The sequence below is a fragment of the Bufo gargarizans genome, chromosome 2, assembly GCF_014858855.1.
Source record: "Bufo gargarizans isolate SCDJY-AF-19 chromosome 2, ASM1485885v1, whole genome shotgun sequence".
NCBI classification, from domain to species: domain Eukaryota; kingdom Metazoa; phylum Chordata; class Amphibia; order Anura; family Bufonidae; genus Bufo; species Bufo gargarizans.
Window position 1 is genome coordinate 524,064,448 of NC_058081.1, and position 17,594 is coordinate 524,082,041.

At 44.0% G+C, this 17,594-nt stretch overlaps 1 protein-coding gene across 1 annotated transcript in view; it reads right to left on the reverse strand.

Moving 5' to 3' along the window:
* Positions 1 to 17,594, reverse strand: part of LOC122926601 (poly(U)-specific endoribonuclease-A-like) — a 29,831-nt gene that overhangs the window by 11,263 nt on the left and 974 nt on the right. The window contains exons 2-4 of the mRNA XM_044278026.1: positions 6,159 to 6,264; positions 3,123 to 3,234; positions 1,924 to 2,045 (exon numbers count right to left, since the gene is read on the reverse strand). Of these exons, the coding sequence (XP_044133961.1) occupies positions 1,924 to 2,045; positions 3,123 to 3,234; positions 6,159 to 6,264 (340 nt within the window). The remainder of the gene's footprint in view (positions 1 to 1,923; positions 2,046 to 3,122; positions 3,235 to 6,158; positions 6,265 to 17,594) is intronic.

Here is a 17,594-nt window from a genome sequence, read left to right on the forward strand (position 1 = left end):
TTAACCCCTTAGGGACACAGTCACCATTTGCAGAGCAAAAAAGTCTACCAGTCACCTAATACTCTAGGACAGGTTGCTGGCGGCCATTTTATATAATTCCTGGAGAACCCCTTTAACTACCAACCCTCCAAGATGTAATAGTACGTCACTGATCAGAAAGGGGTTATTAAAGGGCAAGCCAATTGTAATAAAAAAGAAGCTTTATCCTTGCTTGTCTAATGAAAAATTCTGCAACTTTCTAATATACTTCAAGGGACATACCGTATTTTTCGCCCATTATGGAAGCGCTTCATTAGTACCGGAGGACCGGGAAGCGGTGAAGGCTCTGTACTCACCACTTCCTGGTCCACGGCTCGGCAATCGGCTGTGCAGGGCTGCGCACAGCGTGAGGGCGCTCTGTGACCTCACACTGCGCCGCAATACACAGCCGACAGCAGGATGAAGAGGATCGTAATGGTGAGGAGCGGTGGCGTCCAGGAACAGGAGAGGTAAGTTTTTTGTTTGTTTTTTTGCGCAGGGGCTGATGGCTGACATATGGGGGCTGATGGATGAATATATGGGGGCTAATGGATGGCTGACACATGGCTGACATATGGGGGCTGACAGATGGCTGACATATGGGGGCTGACAGATGGCTGACATATGGGGGCTGACAGATGGCTGACATATGGGGGCTGATAGATGGCTGACATATGGGGGCTGATAGATGGCTGACATATGGGGGCTGACAGATGGCTGACATATGGGGGCTGAGAGATGGCTGACATATGGGGGCTGAGAGATGGCTGACATATGGGGGCTGAGAGATGGCTGACATATGGGGGCTGATAGATGGCTGACATATGGGGGCTGATAGATGGCTGACATATGGGGGCTGATAGATGGCTGACATACGGGGGCTGATAGATGGCTGACATACGGGGGCTGATAGATGGCTGAAGGTTGGGGGGTTGATCTGAGGTCTGATTGACATTGGGGGTCTGATTTGGGCTGTAAGCTGAGGTCTGATTAACATTGGGGGTCTGATTGCTGGTCTGACCTGAGGTGTAATGGAAAATATTTTTTTCTTATTGTTCTCCTCTAAAACCTAGGTGTGTCTTATGGGCCGTTGGGTCTTATAGGGCGAAAAATACGTTTAAGACCCGCGATTTATACACTGGTCCTCATCTCTGTGCGCTGCCGGTGGAGCTATATAGAAGCACAGGCCGTATGACATGCTTCAATCTACACCAGCTCCCTTGCTGGCGTAGTTTAAGGTCATTTTCCACACCACAAACTATTGCGGAAAATGATGAATCAGGCGGGCTAGCTGGCCCTCCCTCTTTCTCACCCATGCCAGTTTGCAAAAGTGGCGTGAGCGGGGTAAAGTCACAGATTTTGCTTAAAAACACCTTTGCGACAAAATCTGAGGCCTAAATATGCCAAAAAGTGGCATATAACAAATAATAAATGACAGCCTTTGTGTTTAAATGCATCTCTATTTTCAAGATCTCTGCTTGCCATCAGTGAACAGGAACATTTTCATTTACCTCCAAAGACTGAAAACTGGTCAGACAGAATACTTCTTACGGCTGAGGATTTCCTACTGTTGTATCCAATCTAGGCCATCAACAGCCTGGACTCTAGACTGACACATTTTACCTGCACCGATACATTGTAACAAACTAACACGGCACGAGAGAGATGTGTGCGTCTGATGGGTTTCCCTCACAAGGGATTCTCTAGACTGGATCTAACTGAAACAAACCCTCAGCTGTGAGAAGTACTACATCTGTACAGGCTTTCATCTTCTGGATGTATAGAAGAATGTTCCAATTCACTGACAACAAGCAAATAACTTAGACAAGAAAGTCTATCAGACAGTTGAAGAACTTGTCTGTACACAGTTATTATTGGACTCTGAGCTCACAGTATCGGTTTCACCTGCATCACTTTGGTTTCCAGGATGGCGTCGAGGAACCGGTTCATTTCGGCGATTTCTTCTGCCGTCACAACTTCGGCCACCCCCGTGGACATCTCATAGTTGTCAAGTAAGGAAATGAAGGCTGTATGAGGGGGAGGGGATACAGAAATGGTGACATTATTTACGGTAGAGACCCCCAATAAGTGACAGGATGGCAGTAGAAAGGGATCAGACACCTTCCTCTCATTTACTTCTCTGTAAACCTCCAGAATTGACCACATTTTACAGTAAATCGTGTAAAAGGCTTATACTACAGTCACATCCAGAGCTGCAGTCTACAGGATAGCTTGCCTAGCTGTTTCTCCGTCCCCAGTTTCAAGTGGTTCTCTGATGGTCTGTGAAGCCTGGGCGACTCTATGACAAAGACTACATTCACACGTCAGTATTTTTCTATATCCCGAATTTCGGTCCGTTTTTTGAGGATCCGTTGTTCCTGAAAATGTTTCCGTATGTCATCCGTTTTTTGCGGATCCGCAAAAAACGGAAACATGTATAAATTTCACAAAGCAAATAATTATATATATTTTTTAAAGTGAATAAGTGATTTCTGTGGGCAGGATTTAATTTCCAGGAACGGATTCCCCATATAACGGATGACATACGAAATGACATACGAATGTCATCCGTTTTTTGCGGAACCATTGACTTTGTATTGTACCAGGATCCGATTTTTGCGGAAAAGAATAGGACAAGTTTTATAGTTAATCGGACATGCGGAACGGAACAACGGAAACGGACAGCACACATTATGTTGTCTGATTTTTTTCAGCACCCATTGTAAATGAATGGGTCCAGAACTGGTCCTGATCTGTTCCGCAAAAAACGGAACAGATCAGGAAAGAAACAACGGACGTGTGAATGGACCCTAAATGACAGCTCCATAACAGCTAGAACATACAAACCTAACTGCTCGGTGTAGGAAGAAAGCCGCGCACAGGGTCTTTGTATATTGGGCTCAATGTGTCTGATCTCTGAGTAGCTTTCATTTCAGGTCTACATAGGCTTTGAACCCAAGAAACAAGCCGGCATGTGGGAGTAACCGACAGTGCACCAGACTGACGGAAAATAAGAGACTGCCTTTACAGGCAGAGGGGTGACTAACCACAGGTTTCCACAGTCCCAAAGTGGTTGATTATGGCCGTAACATCCGGCCTCTTACCTGCAAAGGTCTTTATACTTTTTATCTTCTCTTCATTAACATACAGGAAGAGCGGGCACTGAGCACTGTCTCTAGCCGTCTTACTGCCAGCTGGAACATACCCGGCCTGCCCCTAGAGAGTGGAGGACAGCAGAGGTGAGAGTCACTGGCTTTACCATATTGTTCATGTAGTTCTATTTTTTATTTTTACATAGGAGCAGTATTATAGTAGCTATATTCTTATACATAGGAGGCAGTATTATAGTAGCTATATTCTTGTACATAGGAGCAGTATTATAGTAGTTATATTCTTGCATATAGGGGCAGTATTATAGTAGTTATATTCTTGCATATAGGGGCAGTATTATAGTAGTTATATTCTTGTACACAGGAGGCAGTATTATAGAAGTTATATTCTTGTACATAGGAGGCAGTATTATAGTAGTTATATTATTGTATATAGGAGGCAGTATTATAGTAGTTATATTCTTGTACATAGGAGGTAGTATTAGTAGTTATATTCTTGTACATAGGAGCAGTATTATAATAGTTATATTCTTGTATTTAGGAGGTACGGTAGTATTATAGTAGTTATTTTTTGTACATAGGAGGCAGTATTATAGTAGTTATATTCTTGTACATAGGGGGTGGTTTTATAGTAATTATATTCTTGTACATAGGAGGTAGTATTATAGTAGTTATATTCTTGTTCATAGTAGTAGTATTATAATAGTTATATTCTAGTACATAGGAGGCAGTATTATAGTAGTCATATTCTTGTACATAGGGGACAGTATTATAGTAGTCACATTCTTGTACATAGACATAAGTATTATAGTAGTTAAATTTTTGTACACAGGGGGAGTATTAAAGTACTGTAGTTATATTATTGTACATAGGGGGCAGTATTATAGTAGTTATATTCTTTTACATGGGGCAGTATTATATTAGTTATATTCTTGTATAGGGGGGAGTATTGTAGTAGTTATATTCTTGTACATAGTAGTAGTATTATAGTAGTTATATATTTGTACATAAGGGCAGTATTTTAGTAGTTATATTCTTGTACATGAGACAGTACTACAGTAGTTATATTCTTATAAATAGGGGCAGTATTATATTAGTTATGTTCTTGTACATAGGGGGCAGTACTATTGTAGTTTTATTCCTGTATATAGGAGGCAGTATTATAGTAGTTATTTTCTTGTACAAACCGGATTCCCAAAAAGTTGGGACACTAAACAAATTGTGAATAAAAACTGAATGCAATGATGTGGAGATGGCAAATGTCAATATTTTATTTGTAATAGAACGTAGATGACAGATCAAACGTTTAATCCGAGTAAATGTATCATTTTAAAGGAAAAATACGTTGATTCAAATTTTCACGGTGTCAACAAATCCCCAAAAAGTTGGGACAAGTAGCAATAAGAGGCTGGAAAAAGTAAATTTGAGCATAACGAAGAGCTGGAAGACCAATTAACACTAATTAGGTCAATTGGCAACATGATTGGGTATAAAAAGAGCTTCTCAGAGTGGCAGTGTCTCTCAGAAGCCAAGATGGGTGGAGGATCACCAATTCCCACAATGTTGCACAGAAAGATAGTGGAGCAATATCAGAAAGGTGTTACCCAGCAAAAAATTGCAAAGACTTTGCATCTATCATCATCAACTGTGCATAACATCATCCGAAGATTCAGAGAATCTGGAACAATCTCTGTGCGTAAGGGTCAAGGCTGTAAAACCATACTGGATGCCCGTGATCTCCGGGCCCTTAAACGACACTGCACCACAAACAGGAATGCTACTGTAAAGGAAATCACAGAATGGGCTCAGGAATACTTCCAGAAACCATTGTCAGTGAACACAATCCACCGTGCCATCCGCCGTTGCCAGCTGAAACTCTACAGTGCAAAGAAGAAGCCATTTTTTAAGCAAGATCCACAAGCTCAGGCATTTTCACTGGGCCAGGGATCATTCAAAATGGAGTGTGGCAAAATGGAAGACTGTTCTGTGGTCAGACGCGTCGCGATTCGAAGTTCTTTTTGGAAATCTGGGACGCCATGTCAAAGAGGACAAGGACAACCCAAGTTGTTATCAACGCTCAGTTCAGAAGCCTGCATCTCTGATGGTATGGGGTTGCATGAGTGCGTGTGGCATGGGCAGCTTGCATGTCTGGAAAGGCACCATCAATGCAGAAAAATATATTCAGGTTCTAGAACAACATATGCTCCCATCCAGACGTCATCTCTTTCAGGGAAGACCCTGCATTTTTCAACAAGATAATGCCAGACCACAGTTCTGCATCAATCACAACATCATGGCTGCGTAGGAGAAGGATCCGGGTACTGAAATGGCCAGTCTGCAGTCCAGATCTTTCAGCTATAGAGAACATTTGGCGCATCATAAAGAGGAAGGTGCAACAAAGAAGGCCCAAGACGATTGAACAGTTAGAGGCCTGTATTAGACAAGAATGGGAGAGCATTCCTATTTCTAAACTTGAGAAACTGGTCTCCTCGGTCCCCAGACGTCTGTTGAGTGTTGTAAGAAGGGGAGATGCCACACAATGAAAATGGCCTTGTCCCAACTTTTTGGGGAATTTGTTGACACCATGAAATTCTGATTCAACATATTTTTCCCTTAAAATGGTACATTTTCTCAGTTTAAACTTTTGTTCCGTGATTTATGTTCTATTCTGAATAAAATATTAGAAGTTGGCACCTCCACATCATTGCATTCAGTTTTTATTCACGATTTGTATAGTGTCCCAACTTTTTGGAATCCGGTTTGTACATAGGAGGGAATATTATAGTAGTTACGGTATATTCTTTTACAAAGGGGCAGTATTATATGAGTTATATTCTTGTATATGGGGGAAGTATTATAGTAGTTATATTCTTGCACATAGGAGGCAATACTATAGTATTTACATTTATTTACACAGTGGGTGATATTTTAGCAGTTATAGACTGTACTTTAGAGCAGTATTATAGTGGTTATATTATTATTATACATAGGGCTCGAGTGGAATTCATTAGCTGCCTTTATAATCTTTACCTGTAGGGAGATTCGGTAATCTTTTCCAGGAGACATCCGATTCACATCCACATCCCAGAGCTCATTGAACAGTTTGGAAAGTTCATGATTTAAGTTACCAGTACCTCTGTGATAAAGAACATAAGATATTCAGAAGTGGGATGAAACTAGGTCTGGTTTCATTTAGAACTAGGAGAACCCAGGACGGCACTTGTGGTCCCAGAAGTCTCAATGTCTCTTTAAAGAGATACAAGAAGATGATGGGATTTGAAAATTTAAATATGATGAAACAATCACTTTATTTTATTGTTTGTCACCTTTCTGCAGTTTTATTTTTAAGGCTACTTTCACACTAGCGTTCGTCGGTCCGCTCGTGAGCTCCGTTTGAAGGGGCTCACGAGCGGACCCGAACGCCTCCGTCCAGCCCTGATGCAGTCTGAATGGAGCAGATCCGCTCAGACTGCATCAGTCTGGCGGCGTTCAGCCTCCGCTCCGCTCGCCTCCGCACGGACAGGCGGACAGCTGAACGCTGCTTGCAGCGTTCAGCTGTCCGCCTGGCCGTGCGGAGGCGTGCGGATCCGTCCAGACTTACAATGTAAGTCAATGGGGACGGATCCGCTTGAAGAGGTCACCATATGGCTCAATCTTCAAGCGGATCCGTCCCCCATTGACTTTACATTGAAAGTCTGAACGGATCCGCTCAGGCTACTTTCGCACTTAGAAAATTTTCTAAGTTATTAATGCAGACGGATCCGTACTGAACGGAGCCTCCGTCTGCATTAATATGATCGGATCCGTTCAGAACGGATCCGATCAAACACTAGTGTGAAAGTAGCCTTACTTTCTGTGCAATTGTTAGCAGGTTCCCGATTCATTATGGGCTGCAGTCAGACGGGTATCTCATGTAACTGTCCTTCAATGAATGGCGAGACAAATGTGAACAAAGGGGAGCTAACAAACTAATTGTTCATAAAGCAGTGATAGGGGTTTACATCTGATTTATATCAACAGTGGTAAGTGTGCTTACATTGCAGGATACGTACAGCAAAGTCGCTGGATAAGCTGAATGTTGGCCATCACAGATCAGTTTAACTGCACATTTCCATTGTGGGACACACGGTTATAGAAAGATATATAGTATAGTACAACTACCTGCATCTCAAAGCTTTTTATACTGTGACCTAACGTGGCCTTCACCGCCAAGGACATTTAAATATGTAGATCACACCGTGCCGGTATCACAGAAATAGGTTCTTAGGCTACAGACATAAGTGGAGCTGATGGCAGTCTATCTTAGAAGCTTACAGAATGTACAATCTATAGTAAAATGGATCTTGTAAATGTGCAAAATGGGGGCCGGTTATACAGGTGGGGACCTAGCTAAAGAGGAGAGCTAAGAGAATGGGGAGGCAGACTGCGGTGCAGTTAGAAGGAGACTGTGGTAAAGGCAGAGGGACAGACAGGTGAGTGACAGGAGGCAGTAAAGGTAAGGGATAGAAGGACTATAGAGAAGGTAAGGTAAAGACTAAGGTTTAGACAATGCAGCAGCACACTGCAAATCAGATGAAGTACAACAATGCCATAGTCACAAAAATTATGATTACAATAATAATGGTGCTAATGCTACGCTTATTTATAAAGTGAGATGCCTGGCCAATGCATTTTGTACAAAACCGTCTGAGCCCGTCTGCCGTACGTCAAGGCGATCTCTGTTAGATGGGTCCTAACACTAAATACTACCTGTTATGCGCCATGATGGCCGCCATAAAGTTCAGGGAGTGTTGGATCCGCGTGCATGTTGGATCCAATCTGCCTTTTACCCTTTATTTGTGCCATAATGGCCTCCATTCCAAGGGATGCAGGTATCAACATGCATGCCGAGTCCACTCTATACCTTTCCTGGGGCTAGACAGCTTCCAATGAATGTAGTGAGAGCAGGCTACAGCTTTATACTGAAACTAATTAAAATCAGCCTATGGGATTTTAATGCGAATCGACTTCGGATGTTTAATCCAAAGTCGATTTGCTCATCCTTAGGCTACTTTCACACTAGCGGCAGGTCGTCGTGCCGCCGGACTGCTGCTCCGTCCCATTTGACTATAATGGGGACGGAGCGAAGCTCCGGCGCAGCATGGCAGTGCACGGCGAGAGCTCCGTCAATGGGGACGGAGCGGCAGCCCGGCGGCACGGCGAAATAGCGGCAGGACGGATCCGACAGGGTGAACAGCCTGTCGGATCCTTCCTGCCGCTAGTGTGAAAGTACCCCAAGAAAATAACAAACAGCAGGTGGCGCTATACAGATACATTTTATTGAATTTTATATTACATGCAATTTCAAGTCTTCAGATCCAGGAGCTGGTTTGAAAAATGCAGAATATGCTCCATGACACAACCCCTTTAAAGGGAAGAAACTGGTGTGAGTGGGAGAGATGAAAGAGAATGTAAGGAAGATAGGAGAAGAAGAAAGGAGAGGAAACTGCAGAAAACTGGGTTTGACATAAAGGACTGGACACAAAACCAAACTGCTGACCTGGCCTGTGGGTGACCACTGGAAAGACACTTATCATAACAGCGATAAAAGTGAGCATGATACCAATACGGGGGCTGATACAAGACAAGCACACTGCCTGACGCTGTGCTGCATCAGCTAAGGAGTCTTATTCTAGAATGAATAGATCTTCTTCCTTACCGAAACTGAATTTAAGCCCTGCCTGAAGGAACACCCCAACCCTCACTGGGAACTCTCACTTATTGGCTGGGCTTACATAATCCCCACCCATTTTCAGACCAGGACAGCCCGAGTTAGCCGAAACTGTAGCTGAAAATTAGGGACTGGAGATGAATGAAGAGATCTGATTGGTTGCTTATTCATGTGCTCAGAGGTTAGTGTTCCAAGTGTCCTGGGAAAAGAGCTTTGAGAGTGCGAAGGTTACGACTCCATGTTGTGCCTTGTACAGCCATTTTGTGTAATAAGCCTTAAACCTTTGTGTGTAGAATGTATGACAAACTGTGAATTTCTCTGTGTAAGATTACTGTGACTTCAAGGTCGCTCCTAGCCCCTCCAACTTTGTCCCTTTGAGGAATTTGTACAATTATTAGCAGGACGAGTCCATGACAAACACCCACATTTAAGATTAAAGGGACGCTTCAGGCGTATAGCCAAGAAATGCTTATTTCAGATTGTGATTTAATGAGTTATGATGTAAATGCTTAATTATGTCTCCCACTTTGGAAATCATCCAGAAAAACGGTATATCATCTCTGCTTACTTTTAATAAAGTTGGAACACTTGATACACAGCACTGCGCCTGTTATCAGTTTTCTCTGAGTACTCAAACTTCTAATTTTGGGTCCACCGCCCATCCGGCATTGGGGATTTTGCCCCAACAAGAATCCCCATGACATTTCCTCCCTATGCTCTGTTCATTCAGTTATCATAGGGACACTGTGCCTCATAGGAACCAATCACAATCTAGCTTTAATCTTTCTAGAATAGTTGAGTAAATTGGCAGATTGGCCACAGACCCTACAGGGAAATTTCCCGGTGGGCCGATGGCCAGAGGGCCACAAAAGCCCTCTTGATGGCCACAGACAAGGTACATAATGATCTGATGCTCAACGGCCACAGGTGCTCTCCTGAACTCAACTGTGATACAGTTGAATAATGTGGTTGGGGCAGCAGTATTTTGTGCTGCCCTGTGGTATTTGGTTTTGCTGGGGTCGTATTTTTGCTGCCCTGTGGTATTTGGTTTTGCTGGGGCGGTATTCTGTGCTGCACTGCGGTATTGCAGGCCCTGCCTAGTTGTTTTGTCCCGTCTTCTATTAATTTGGACCCATCTACAACATGGGGCTACTTTTAAGTTTTTTTCCAGGGCCACTTTAAGTTCCCAAATTCTGGAGACAGACTATTATAGTCTTCCTCCCATTGTTTTTAATGGAAGGCAGCACTAAAGTTCGTGGGCCAGCGGTTTAAAGCTGAGATCGAGCCAAGAAGGGACAGCTGCCACTTAGAGCCGTGGCAGGTCCACTCGATATTGACCTCCCTTCGAATAGTTCCACAGCATCTAACTTGAATAACCAAGGTGGTTTTTGTTTTGTGTAGGTAGGTTCAAATCTCCACTACAGGTAATCTGGTAGTTTGTTCTAGCACAGGGGCCAGCAACTTTCGCCACTTCAGCTGTTGTTAAACTACAATTCCCAACATGTTCCATTCATTTCTATAAAAGTTCTGAGAAGAACACAGCCAGCATGCATTCTGGGAGTTGTAGTTTCATAACAGCTGGAGTGCTGGAGGTTTCCTACCTCTGTTCTAGCATAAGAACAGACTACTAGAATTACCATAGTTTTCCTAAATCAGCAAAAAGACACACCTTACCATTGAGGCCTTCTGCAATTTCGCTGATAAAGATATTAAACAATATGGGTCCCAGAACAGATCCCTGAGGTACCCCACTGGTAACAAGACCTTGGTCTGAATATACTCCATTGACTACAACTCTCTGTTGTCTGTCCCTCAGCCACTGCCTAATCCATTCAACTTGGTTTCTTGCATCGAGCTTACCTTTGTTTTTTGCAAGAATCATCAACTTTGACTCCCTATTTGACAGTCTAGTTTACTCATTTTGCTCAGTGGGGATTTATTATACTCTCTGTTCAGGAAAGGTTTAGTATATTTCTGCACCATCCATTATCTATACAGGGATTTCAATACCGCTATATGCCTGGCATTGTTATATCATACTACGGGGCATATGGTGGATACGGTTATTCAGTGAGGTTTTGCCTCTCGCTTTTCTTTGTATCTTTTTCCACTTTGCCTTTTTCTTCTCCTGATCCTTATATATGTATTATTTAATAAAGCTATTTGCTTTTGTTATAACATTTGGATTCTCTTTTTCCGGTGGGCTTGAATGCTGTCTGGTTTAGACAGAGTTTTTTTTTATTAGTTTCACACTAGCGGCAGCCTTCTCCGTGCTAGTGCACCGTGCCGCCAGAAGTCCACTCCAGCCCCATTCACTATAATGGGGGTGGGCTGGAGGTCCGGCCGCAGCATGGCAAACATGCCGAGAGGCGGCCGGAATAAAACAACATCAAAATGCATTGCTCAACTGAACGCAATCGCAGACAAAACTGACTGAACCTGCTTTCAAAATGGTGCGAGTTTCACTAAAGGCTCCCTGAACACATCCGGAGCCAACCCGCCACGCTCGTGTGGAAGAGGCCTTAGCCCATTTTCACACAGTCAATGTTTGATCAGTGATTGTGAGCCAAAACCAGGTGCAAAACACCGAACAGGTATAAATCTTTCCCTTAGGCCTTATGTCTGTGCAGCCTCCACTCCCGGTTTTGGCTCAAAATCACCAATGGAAATCACCGACCAAACACTGATGTGTGAAAGACGCTTTAATAACCCACTGGGGTTCATGGGAAGCTATTCAAATCCACCGTTCATTTTTCTCTAGAACAAGGTAAGTAAAAGAAAAGAGAAGTGTCTGGTGTACACAGGGCCATTGTCCACCCCATGATAACACAGATATCCAGCGCTGGCATGGCAGGCCTAAAACTACAGAAAACCGGAACACCTTCATCTAAGAATCAAACATAAAACTGCAGGAAATACATTTTTAGTCACTAAACATATGACAGGAAGGTGGGGGTGGGGGGACACTGCGACTTGGTGACGATCAAGGAGTGGCACAAGCCCACAGCCACCCACACATACCAATACTCCCAGCCGCTCTGCAGCCCTCTGTACTGGTCTCATACTAAATCTGTTCATGGTCAGGTGTTATCTTGTAGAAATACCCAGAGCTGGTTTCCATCTAATCTCTGCAATGAGAACTCTATGAAACAGATTTATCAAAACTGATGGAAATTAAAAATGGCTTAGTTGCCCATAGCAACCAATCAGATTGATCCTTTCATCTTCCAAAGGAGCTCTGGAAAATTACAGGTGCAATCTGATTGGCTGCTATCAGCAACTATGTCATTTTCCATTGCGTAACGTATTACGTTCTGTTTATATGCCTTTTTTCCCCCCAAACTGTTATTTCGCATTATATGTATATGGCTGTATATTTTATGTGGTGTTTTCTATGATAACCCCATTATTTGTACGCACTGTCCTTTTTTTATATTAAAACTTCACTTTAATAAGAGCCTTCTTGTGTTCTAACGATTCCATGACCTTAGAAGAAGCGTTACCAGTATTGATGTATTAACCTGTGAATGTTAGCCTGCATAGTGCGCTGTAGGGTGTACTGGGGCGTTATTCAATGCAGGGTGTCTCGTCAGCCTGATATGATGAGTGGTGGCAGTAGGGTTGTCACGATACCAAACTTTTGATTCGATTTCAATACCATAAAAAAGTATTGTGATACTCGATACCATTTGATACCACATGAAAAAATAAAACACCAAAAAAGCAGCGTGCATTCCGCATTTTATGGCAAGGCCGGCTCATAATAGAACAGTCCTGCCCTTTTTTTTGGGGGGACAAGGTGACTAAAAAACAGCGCATTGCGCATTTTATTTTTATTTTTTTCCTGTTACAGCGTTCACCGCATAGGAGATATTTTTTAATAGTTTGCACTTATTGTTTATATATTTTATATGTAAAATTGGAAAAGGGGGCTATTTAAACTTTTAGTATTTTGGTGTTTTTTTTTTTTACTTTTTACTTACTATTTCCCCCTTAGCGGCTAGAACCTGGGATCTTCAAATCCCTTGTCCTATTCACCCTGATATAGCTGTATTAGGGTGACTAGGACTTCACACTCTCCCTGCTGCCCCGGGCTTTGTGCACACAGCATCAGGGAGATTACCATGGCAGCCAGGGCTTCAGTAGTGTCCTGGCTGCCATGGTAACCGATCGGAGCCCCAGGATTACACTGCTGGGGCTCTGATCAGAACTGCCACTGCACCACCAATGAAAAGGAGGGGAGGGGACCCTGTGGCCACTGCCACCAATGAATATAACAATGGGGGGGATCCTGTGGCCACTGTGCCACCAATGATTATAATAGTTATAATACTGTGAGGGTTGGGGGGGGGGGCACTGTGCCACCAATGAATATAATTAACACATTAAGTGTAGGCAGCGGGTACCGGCTGCGGTTTCACATACCCGGCACCCACCCTCTATGACAGGGTGCTGTGATTCCCGGCAATTAACCCCTCAAGTACGGCACCAAGCACAATGCCAAGTGTCAGATGTAGTGGTGTAAACCACACGACTACTGGACTCTGGAACAGAGAAACATGTTCTGTGGAGTGAGGAATCCCGCTTCTCTATCTGGCAGTCTGATGGATAAGTTGGGGTTTGATGAATGCCTGGAGAACATGACCTGCCTGCCTGCTTTGTGCCAACTGTAAAGTTTGGTGGAGGAGGTATAATGATGTGGGGTTGGTTTTGGAGGATGACCTAGGCCCCTTAGTTTCAGTGAAGAGAAATCTTAATGCTACAGCATACCAAGACATTTTGGATAATTGTATGCTTCCAACTTTGTGGGAACAGTTTGGGGAAAGCTGTTTTCTGTTCCAGCATGACTGTGTACACAATGCACAAAGCAAGGACCATAAAGACATGGTTGGGTGAGGTTGGTATGGAAGAACTTGAGTTCGCACAGAACATTGACCTCAACCTCATCAAACACCTTTGGAATGAACTAAAACAGAAATTGTGAGCCAGGCCCTCTAATCCAACATCAGTGCCTGACCTCACTAATGCTTCTGGAAGAATGAGCAAATATTCCCACAGACGCACTCCAAAATCTTGTGGAACGTGTTTTAGCGTCAAAAGGGGAACCAACTACATATTAATGCCTATGGATTTAGCATGGGCTGTCCTTAAAGCTCCTGTAGATGTAATATATAAGAGTCCCAATACTTTTGTCCATGTAGTGTATGAATTAAGTGAGCTCCCCCTAGTGGTGGCTGCAGGTTGCGTGAAGTGTAAGAGTCCTTGGAGGGCTGCAGGAGACCAGTAAAATGAATATACTCCCATGCACGTTGAGTTGATTGTCTAATCCTCCCCTAAACTACAGATGATCACAGGGGCTTCCACCAGCAGTACGCCCCTAGATCCGCTGATGTAGAGACGACCCCCAATCCCAATCCAAAATAAACTTTCCCTTATCTTCTATATACAGTGACTGCCGTCTGCAGCCGCCATGGCTTCTCCTTATATCATGTCAGCCATTTCTGTGTCACACGATTGCACAGTGTTGGGTTGTTAGTCCTGGAGTAAGTACAGAGGATGCATTTATTTAGTCACCGGCTTTACAGCCACCAATGATTTAACTCTTCTGCTGCCAAACAATCACCTGTAGCAATGCAGCAGAGCTGAATTGTCATTTAAGGGCTAATATTCGCTTGTGTTCCACATGTGAAAAAGTGATAGATATATTATTATTTTTTACTCAGGCTGCACATGGATGGCACCCACAGGGTTGATGTTCCTGGAGGGATACACCAAATGGTAAATGACTTAGGAAAACTAGAGGAATGGTAAAAAATCTGGCAACAAAAATTTAATGTTGATAAGTGCAAGATAATGCACCTGGGACGTAAAAACCCAAGAGTAGAATATAAAATCAGTGATACAGTCCTAACCTCAGTATCTGAGGAAAGGGATTTAGGGGTCATTATTCGGTCTCTACCAGCAAGTAGGGCGGCTACTTGCTGGTAGCTGCTGCAGAAATCCGCCCCCTCGTCGTGTTGATTGACAGGGCCAGCCGGGATCTCCTCCGGCCAGCCCTGTCGGCATTTCAAAAATCGCGCGCCTGTGTTGATTCGGCGCAGGCACTCTGAGATGAGGAGGCTCGTCTCCTCAGCACTCCCTCAGTGCGCCTGCGCCGATGACGTCTTCTATTTCGGTGATGTCATCGGCGCAGGCGCACTGAGGGAGTTCTGAGGAGACGAGCCTCCTCATCTCAGAGCGCCTGCGCCGAATCAACACAGGCGCGCGATTTTTGAAATGCCGACAGGGCTGGCCGGAGGAGGAGATCCCGGCTGGCCCTGTCAATCAACACGACGAGGGGGCGGATTTCTGCAGCAGCTACCAGCAAGTAGCCGCCCTACTTGCTGGTAGAGACCGAATTTACATATTATAAAACTTCGTTTTTTGCAGAAACTGCTGGATCAAAGTAAGTGACACAATTATATTGTCATATATCGCAATATACCTAATTTCACTAGCCCAAAAAAAAAAATCACTTTAGTGGGGTGACAGAAGCCCTTTAAAGGTAGGCAGACAATGTCATAGAGCAGCAGGAAATGCTAGCAGAATGCTTGGGTGTATAGGGAGAGGCATTACCAGTAGAAAGAGGGAGGTGCTCATGCCGCTCTACAGAGCACTAGTGAGACCTCATTTGGAGTATTGTGCTCAGTACTGGAGACCATATCTCCAGAAGAGATATCTCCAGAAGAGCTACTAAACTGGTCCATGGATTGCAGGATAAAACTTACCAGGAAAGATTAAAGGATCTTAACATGTATAGCTTGGAAGAAAGACGAGACCGAGGGGATATGATAGAAACTTTTAAATACATAAAGGGAATCAACAAGGTAAAAGAGGAGAGAATATTTAAAAGAAGAAAAACTGCTACAAGAGGACATAGTTTTAAATTAGAGGGGCAAAGGTTTAATAGTAATATCAGGAAGTATTACTTTACTGAGAGAGTAGTGGATGCATGGAATAGCCTTCCTGCAGAAGTGGTAGCTGCAAATACAGTGAAGGAGTTTAAGCATGCATGGGATAGGCATAAGGCTATCCTTCATATAAGATAGGGCCAGGGACTATTCATAGTACTTAGTATATTGGGCAGACTAGATGGGCCAAATGGTTCTTATCTGCCGACACATTCTATGTTTCTAATAGGGGAAAACTATCTGATCTGTGGGGGTCAAACTGCAGGGTCCACACCAATCCCGAAAATGGGGGTCCCTTCCCCCATCCTAGTAGACCAGCAGGTCGAGCACGTATGCTGCCACTCCATTCTTTCTCTGGCAGTGTGAAAGCTCAACCTCTAGGGAAACAGGACCCCCCATTCTGGGGTTCTAAGACCTTCACCGATCAAAACATTATCCCCGATCCTGTGTATGTCACAACCCCTTTCATTTTTCTGACTTGGCAGGTTTCATCCTATGTAAAATCACAATCACATTCGGGGGGATTTTGCCGATAGTGATCAATACGGTTGATGGTTTCCTTTTCAAAAGAATTTAATTGGAATCTGGTTACTACCAAACAGTAAGCCCAGGAGAAAGCTCATCCCCCAGTGAAAGGCATATGAAACCCTGAGCGTCACAGGCATGATGGGAGCTGTATCCAGAAAATAATTGCAACATCTAAAAAACCTGTGTTAGGCCTCATGCACACGGCCGTTGTTTGGGTCCGCATTTGAGACGCCGTTTTGGCGGCTCGGATGCGGACCCATTCACTTCAATGGGGCCGCAAAAGATGCGGACAGCACTCCGTGTGCTGTCCGCATCCGTTGCTCCGTACCGTGGCCCCGCCAAAAAAATAAATAAATAGAACATGTCCTATTCTTATCCGTTTTGCGGACAAGAATAGGCATTTCTACAATGGACCTGCCCATTCCGTTCTTTGCGGAAGGCAGACAGGCGGCTTCTGTTTTTTTCGGATCTGTGGACCACAAAAAACAGAATGGTCGTGTGCATGAGGCCTTAATGCCTTCCCCATTATTGTGAATATCAGTAGTGACTGAAGCTGCTCATTAAAGGGAGTCTGTCACCAGACTGTGACCTTATAGACCGCTTACATAGCGCTCTAGCATAGCAGTCTATGATTCTAATGGTACCTTTGATGTTTGCTTCTGAAGTTCCCCCAAGGCAAAAACTGACTTTTATTCAAGGGCTCGCAAGTGCCCAGGAAGGGGTTCACCTCGTTGGAGCCCAGGCTGTTCTGCCTCTTTGAATAAAAGTCCGTTTTTGCCTTGGGGGAACTTCACAAGCAAACATCAAAGGTACCATTAGAATCATAGACTGCTATGCTAGAGCGCTATGTAAGCGGTCTATTAGGTCACAATCTGGTGACAGACTCCCTTTAAAGATGACCCAGGGGCGCACCGCTCATGAGGCCAAGTGAGGCTCTAGCCTCAAGCTGTAAAAACGCTAGGTGCACCCCCCTAAGAGGACCTGGCACATCTCCTGACATGTCTGTGTTAGTTGTAAATAATAATCTCTTTAAATGGGTATTCCCATCTCAGACAATGGAGGCATACTGAATGGAGAGAGGCTGCGCATGCGCAGTACGCCCTCCTCAATTTTCAGGGCTCTGTTCTGGATGTAGGTGCAGGTCCCAGAGGTAGGACCCGCACCTATAAGACAACGGGGGCATATCCAAGCGATATGCCCCCATTGTCTGAGATGGGAATACTCCTTTAAATTCTATGCTATGCTGTTCCTCTGTTATTCTTCCTAGAAATGTAAGAA